At 47.3% G+C, this 7820-nt stretch overlaps 1 protein-coding gene and 1 long non-coding RNA gene across 2 annotated transcripts in view; both read right to left on the reverse strand.

Moving 5' to 3' along the window:
* The window catches only part of mcph1 (microcephalin 1), a 63593-nt gene extending 62077 nt beyond the window's left edge, over positions 1-1516 (reverse strand). Inside the window, exons 1-3 of the mRNA XM_063191054.1 lie at positions 1289-1516; positions 567-630; positions 198-289 (exon numbers count right to left, since the gene is read on the reverse strand). Coding sequence (XP_063047124.1) covers positions 198-289; positions 567-621 — 147 coding nt within the window. The 5' untranslated portion in view covers positions 622-630; positions 1289-1516. The remainder of the gene's footprint in view (positions 1-197; positions 290-566; positions 631-1288) is intronic.
* The window catches only part of LOC134441509 (uncharacterized), a 258170-nt gene that overhangs the window by 179897 nt on the left and 70453 nt on the right, over positions 1-7820 (reverse strand). The window lies entirely within an intron of this gene.

The raw sequence follows: 7820 nt of genomic DNA on the forward strand, positions 1-7820 counted from the left end.
GTCGCTTTGGATGAAAGTGTCAGCTAAGTGTAATGTATGAAATCTGAGATACAGAACAAGAGATTAGATATCTTATCACCTCACTTTACCTGCCTCTTCATCACAAACAACAAATAAACAGCATTCTGTACAAAATTGAGTGCTCACCGAAATTGCCAAAAGTTAATAAATAAGAGAAACAAATGATACTGACTAACCTTTGCCCCCATTTCAGTCAGCTGAGTGATGAAGCCATCTGAGAAGTTCTCACGCTTACTGGTGGACCAGACGTCAACAAACGCGACAACACCTGGAAAGGAAAGATTTCTGTTACTGAGAAACCAGTTCTGAATCCAGTTTCACAGCACAGACACCTCAACATATGACAACATATGACACATGGCATCATGTAATCATTATATTACATTGTAATGACTTCATGGTTAACGAGCAATGGAAAAGTCAGACAGTGTTGACAAAACAGTGACTGGAACTGGTATGACCACCAGCCTTATTGGATACAGTGATAGTGGATACAGCTAAGTGCAGAGCTCATGAAAAGTTACAACATTTTTGAAGAACCACACCTTTTAAAATTGTAGAGGGGGGTTTAGCCATCGTCGAGGCGTTTATCCCTGGCATTAAAGTGACCTAGAGCAAGTCAGAAAACAGACATCACTTTGCATTATTGACCTTGGTCAGGAGGACAAAAAACCAACAACAAACACCTGTTACGTAACTGGATAGCTATGGGGAAAACTCGCAACAACTATGCCATTGATGTAAACAACATCCAAACGAACAACACGACTTGACGAACTGATATTTTTGAGTCAGAGTAACATACGAGTAGACGGAAGGGTCTCACATCAAGATACGCCATTGTACGTCAGAGTTGTTGGTTCGACAAATAACATCAGCATTCAAGTTACCCAAGTTACGGGGGTTGTGTGAGAGAGAACAAGTCAGATCTTCTGGTGAAAAACTTAATGGATCAAATATCTCATGTATTACCATCAGCTCGAGTGCCTTCCAGGTGACATGCACGTTTAAAGATCCAGGGACTGAAATGTAGAATCTAGCTTCCGTTGCACAACAAGAGCTAGAAACCACATCTGCTAAGCTTGCTGTGGTAGACAGCTATGCTAGGTAGGTCTCAAAACAAGTTAGGAACTGAAGCTGTCGTTTGTCAAGCAATCAGTATGGCAACTACACAGAAGAGGAACGAAACATCGTCAACAGCTTTCTAAGTCCAACTTTAGCTTGGTTTAAGCTCAGTCTCTGGTGATGTTGACTTTGTTTGTCTTACCTGCTTATCAGCTTAGAGACGCATCAGCAGCTAGTAGAGTTGGTGAGGACAGCCAGCCAACAGCAGCAACAAGTCAAAAGATTCCCAACAACAAAACATAACCAAACAAACAAAATATTCACTAGTTACCTTATAACTCTGTCATGTTCCACACATACCGATAAAACAATATATTCCTGAGTAACGGTGCAATAGACTGTGACACAACGCTAGCGCTACTTTGCTACTTCGCGCGCACAGTTTCAGACTGCATTCTGGGATACTACGCTCAAGCTTTTCATTGGATAGGTCCATCACCACACAAAAATGCCTTGCCTTGACTTTCTCTGCCTTTGCCAAGCCACTGACCAAGCCTATATAGGCCTATTGATAAGCAGTGATTACAAATCTGAATTAACTACTTTACTCAACTTTTTGGTTTGATTCACGGATTACATCACCTTTTAACTAAAATAACATCCGATCCTATTCAACAGCCTATCTTCTATTAGGCCTAATAATAATTAGGCTAGGCTACAACAACAACAACAACAACAATAATGATTATATTATAATAACTGCATTTACAATTAGTATGAAATAAATGAAATAAAATGAAAATAAATGAATACAAATAAAATAGTGTGTAGTGATAAATACAGCACAACAATAATAAAATACTACAATGGCATAAAATTCACAGGACACGTAAATATGGTCCTTGGTGGCAACAGGGGTGAGGTAAAATTCCCTGATAATAATAATAAGCATTATAATAATAATCATCATCATCATCATCACCACCACCACCATCACCATCATCATCATCATCATCATCATCATCATCATCATCACCACCACCACCATCATCATCATCATCATCATCATCATCATCATCACCATCACCACCATCACCATCATCATCATCATCATCATCATCATCATCATCATCATCATCACCACCACCACCACCACCACCATCATCATCATCATCATCATCATCATCATCATCATCATCATCATCATCACCACCACCACCACCACCACCATCATCATCATCATCATCATCATCATCACCACCACCACCACCACCACCACCACCACCACCATCATCATCGTCAATATCATCATTAAAAAGTGTGTATGTGTCTGTGGACAAAGCGAGGAGGTCGGCAAGGCAGGCAGCAATCAGTCAATGGAGGAATTTACAGGTAAGGGTGACTATGCAGGTGATAGGATATGGGGGTTTGATAGGGAGCCACTGAAGCCGATCTCCTAATATCTTTTCTTATTTCCAGCAGTGGTTCAACACATTTCAAGGCCCTGGGCAAAATGCAGAGATGGCATTTCAAATTATTTTTGCAGGTATTTTCCATGGCAGGGTTGCGTGTTGGGGGCCCCACTAGGGTATTTTTGTTGGGGCCCTAGTCAATTGCTAGTCTGTTTAGATCATTAGTGGAGTACCTACTTAGGTCATTGGCTACCAGTGAGATTTAGAGTTGAGTTTAAAACATCGCAATATCATCCTAATTGATGTCAAACTCAGACAGGGTGAAATGGCATTCAGTCGTTATGCTTCCAAATGCTGCAATCAGCTTCCTGTCCAAATTAGAACTTCCCCAACAGTATCATGTTTTAAAAATAAATTAAAAACAGCCTTTTTTCATCAGCCTTTGTTGATAGTTACTATTTATAATACTTTCATGGTATATGTTTCTTTCTCTTCTCTTTCTTCAATCTTTAGCACATTAAATGACAGTTATGTATGACAGTGTGCAATTTAAATAATATTGATTGAATGATTGATTGATTATTGGTAAAAGTGGTCCTGCTTTTTTCTTCGGTTTGTTCTAATATCAACGGAATGAAAACCGTACCTTGTGCAAGGTAGCAGTTAGGCCTACTACATACAGTAGCCTATTTTTCACCACTAGAGGTCTCTGTTACCCTTACCAGTGAGGGCTGAATGTGCCTCACATGTTTCCTCCAGGGCTGGATTAAGACTGCCTGGGGCCCCTAGGCTACAGATTGCTGTGGGGGCCCCCGAAAGGCAAATTTCACAGATAGTGACATAATTATGAGCTATGAATTAAGGATAATATACCAACTGTACTCGACACGACAGATGAAATTTTCAATATTGCATCTTGTCACAATTCTTTCCCTTTTGCCTAATCAGGGCCCCCCTGGCAGGTGGGGGGCCCTAGGCAGCAGTCAGATCTAGCCCCTGTGCATTAATCCGACCCTGCATGGTTACTTCATCTATTCCATGCTAGCAGCACTGTCTATTTTTATTTTTATTCTTTTTTAATTGACAACCTCTACCGGAGGAGAGGAATAATCAGTTACATAGCCTACTGTGTTATTTTTTTTAAAGAACGGCAGAATAAAAATAGGTGGAGGGCTGTGCCACGTGTTTTTGTCTTCACGAGCAGTGCACAGACATTGCCCCATGCTGCCAAGCATTCACATTCACACATAATCATGTTTCTCTGATTTGATGACGAAAGACAATAACAAGCCTTGAGGTGGATTTTAAAAAAAAATGATGTGGTCAGGCGCTGTCTGAAGGCATTTTTCCAGATGCCAATAATCCTGCTGCTGTGTGTAGTAGTGTAGACCTAATGGTGTATCATTTTCAACAACAATTCAATAATGATTTCTCACTTTTTAAAATGTAAGGCTATTCGTCGTGTTGTAAAAGAACAAACAAAGCCACTCAGAATTAGGCACAGATAACATCAGACATCTCTCTCTCACACACGCTTTTATCTAACTCTCTCCAGCATTTCTGACTTGCCAAAAAAATATTTCAACAAAACGAAGCTTTATTTGCCTCTCTCCAGACACTCACTCCACTCCACTCCACTCCACTCTACTCCTCTCCACTCCACTCCACTATAGTCCACTCCACTCACTCCATCACAATTTCATGCTGAGTTCACAATACTTTGATTACTGATGCCTTTGATTTGGGGCGTCAGGACTAGCTGGCTGGCCAGGCAGGCGTGCGGGCGGGCACGCACGGAGCTCTCAAAGAGTGGACAGCTGCTCACCTGTCCGTGGCGGGCGGCCGTGTATTGGCATCTACCTATAATCCAATTAGCGGTGGCGTGCAGGAGGACCTGCATGCACTTCTGGGGGAGGCAGATGTTGCCAGATGAGACGCGCAGAGCCGGCCGAGTGCAGCTGCCCAGAGCCTGCTGCCACCCTGGGCTGGGCTGCATGGGGGAGAAATAGGACCCGGGCAACTTTTGGCTTAAAGCCCCCCCCCCCCCCTCATAATTAGCCTCACAGAACTGATTCACTTGACCCCTATTTCTGAAAATAGGGGTCCACAAGGGTGCGGGGCCCACAGAGAAATGCCCGCTATGCCAGATGGCCAGTCCAGAGCCTACCTGCCACCTGACACACCGGTACTTAGATACGTGTACATGGCACCAGGTCTGACGGGGGACGGGAGGAGGGAGGTGGTGGTGGTGTGGGACCACTGCTATAGCCCTCTCTATCCCCCCAGCCTCCTCTCTCACACACTCACTCACTCACTCTTCACTCGCTCGCTCGCTCACTCTCTCGCTCACTCACTCACTCGGCTCACTCGCATCGCTGGCACTCACCTCCAAACCCACCCACACCTCCACCACTGCCAGACTTGGCAGAGAAATCAGAGGCAAGGGGAGAGAGAGAGGGTTGGAGGGAGAGAGAGAGAGAGAGAGAGAAAAAAAAATCAGGCAGCCCCATTGAACAGTGAACAAAGCAAGAGGAGAGAGCTCCCGACCATCTGCCCCAACGCATCCCCTCACAGCTGTAGCTGTCAGGGTTTAGAGGCATGGCGACGTAGGTCCTGTTGACCGTTACGGCACGGCGAGAAGCTACGGCTACGGCCAGGCAGGGAGGCAGAGAGAGAGAAGCTATGGCTACGGCCAGGCAGACAGGCAGGCTGGCAGGCAGGCAGGCAGGGAGACAGGCAGAGAGGCAGGCAGAGAGGCAGGCAGGCAGGCAGGCAGGCAGAGAGGCAGGCAGGCAGGCAGAGAGGCGGCCAGGCAGGGAGGCAGACACGCAGAGAGGCAGACAGACAGGCAGGCAGGCAGGCAGGCAGAGAGGCGACCAGGCAGGCAGGCAGGCAGGGAGGCAGGCAGGCAGACAGGCAGGCAGGAAGGCAGAGAGGCAGACAGGCTGGCAGAGAGGCAGGCAGGGAGGCAGAAAGGCAGAGAGGCGGCCAGGCAGGGAGGCAGGCAGAGAGGCAGGCAGGCAGGGAGGGAGGCAGACAGGCTTGCAGGCAGGCAGAGAGGCAGGTAGACAGGGAGGCAGGCAGAGAGGCGACCACGCAGGGAGGCAGAGAGGCAGGCAGGGAGGCAGGCAGAGAGGCGACCACGCAGGCAGGCAGGCAGACAGGAAGGAAGGAAGGAAGGCAGGCAGACAGGCAGGCAGACAGGAAGGAAGGAAGGCAGGCAGACAGGCAGGCAGGCAGGCAGACAAGCAGGCAGGCAAGTGGGCAGGCAGACAGGCAGATAGGCAGGCAGGCAGACAGGAAGGCAGGCTGGCAGAGAGGCGGCCAGGCAGGGGGGCAGGCAGAGAGACAGAGAGGCAGGTAGACAGGCAGGCAGACAAAGAGGCAGACAGACAGGCGGGCGGGTGGACAGGCAGAGAAGCAGGTCGGCAGGCAAGCAGACAGACAGGCAGACAAAGAGGCAGACAGAGAGGCAGACAGGGAGGCAGGCAGGTAGACAGGCAGGCAGGTAGGCAGGGAGGGAGGCAGGCAGGCAGACGGACAGGCAGACAGGCAGGTAGAAAGGCAGGTAGACAGGCAGGCACGTAGGCAGGCAGGGAGGCAGGCAGGTAGGCTTGCAGGCAGGGAGGCAGGCAGGTAGACAGGCAAGCAGGCAGGTAGACAGGCAGGCAGGCGGGCCGGCAGGCAGAGAGGCACTCTCCCAGTCAGGCAAGCTAATAAGGCGGGGACAAAGGGGGTTATTGTCCCGGGCCCAGGAAGGGGCCAGAATTGAGTCCTCATCACATTGTATGTATTGCATGGATTGGGGGCTTTTCAGATAGCTTTGCCCTGGGCCCAGCCAAAGCTGTAAGCGGCCCTGTTCCTAGTATCCCAGACACAAGGAACGGAACGGGGAGGTAAAATGGTCTTGAATTAATGTTTGGACAGGAAACAACAGATGTAGAGCCCCATGGCATCTTGCAAAACCAGCGCCGGCATCAGGGGTGTGCTGTGCCAGCTGCAGCACCTCATTTAAAGGGGAACATCTGTGAGCGGCCACACGGTTTACGATCTTAGCGAATCCAGAAGGCCACCCACCCATCCACCCAGATCTTTATATGGCTTTTTGAGTAGGCCTGGCCTGTTCAAAAATCCATATTTGGATGCCCATGGTTTTTCTTTCTACGTAATTAGGACAATAATGAGCACAAAATAAAGATTATGCATGTTGGAAGGGGGTATAGATTTGTACTAATGTCATTGCATGTGGGCGTTATTGGGTGCACTGTATATGCTGTAGGGGCCAATGCAAAGGGCATGCCCACACCGTACACCACACACTCACAGCTTAGCAGCCATCCAAGAAACTTAAATGTAAAGTATAATCCATAGTTAAGTTCTCTCTGATTATGGCAAAAAACCAACTGTTTGTACATAGGAATTTGGTCACAGCCTTGTCACTGTGCTGAATCACACAGTCTTTCTTGTCCATACCTCCATACAGTATGTCCAGGGCTTTTTCTGAACGGGGAAATAGGGGCGCTCCACCCTCATACCTCCGCGGGTGCACCCTCATACTTCTTTTTTTTTTTAAATATATAAATTACTTTTTTGAGCGCCCCTAGTAAATTCCCCCCTTCACCCCCCCGCAACCTGCCATGATGCTCCCTCATGCCAAAAATTCCTAGAAAAAGCCCTGTGTCCAGGGCTTTAACGTCATTGTATCAAACCGAGAAATTGCGTTACGCAGTCATGATACTCTATCGCGATACAAGGAGGCAATAGTCTACCGTGATACACCCTTTCACAGTTTTGTTATCCTTCAGTCCAGAAAACAACCACATAGCATGATGTGATAGTGCTTCCAAGCTTCAAATCATCATTATTTGTTTTGCTTCTTTTAACCTCTAAAACTGCTTTTTTAATCAATTTGGCAATTGTGAAAAAAGTAAATTGATTCATTTTAAAAGACAGCCTTAAGCCTATTTCAAAAATCGTGCTGTGTATCGAACCAAAGGACAAAAATTGTGAAACAAACCGGATTGTGAGTCCAGTGTATCGTTCCAGCCCTATCCATGTCTAATTAGCGTCAGGCTACGACTGCTGGTGCGACGAGACATCCCATGGGATGCAGTGCCAGAATATTTCTATTGATTGCTGTAAATACAGAAGCCAGTGGTAGGGTTCTGATGGACGCAATAGGGAAACTCATGGAGCAAGGGCCAGCTAAATGAAGCTGGCATATCTGTCAGGTACTCCTTTGGCGCACTTTTAGCAGGCCTGGACTGGCCATCTGGCATAGCAGGGCATTTCCTGGTGGGCCCCTTACCCTGGTGGGCCCCC

This window comes from Engraulis encrasicolus, chromosome 24, assembly GCF_034702125.1.
Source record: "Engraulis encrasicolus isolate BLACKSEA-1 chromosome 24, IST_EnEncr_1.0, whole genome shotgun sequence".
NCBI classification, from domain to species: Eukaryota; Metazoa; Chordata; class Actinopteri; order Clupeiformes; family Engraulidae; genus Engraulis; species Engraulis encrasicolus.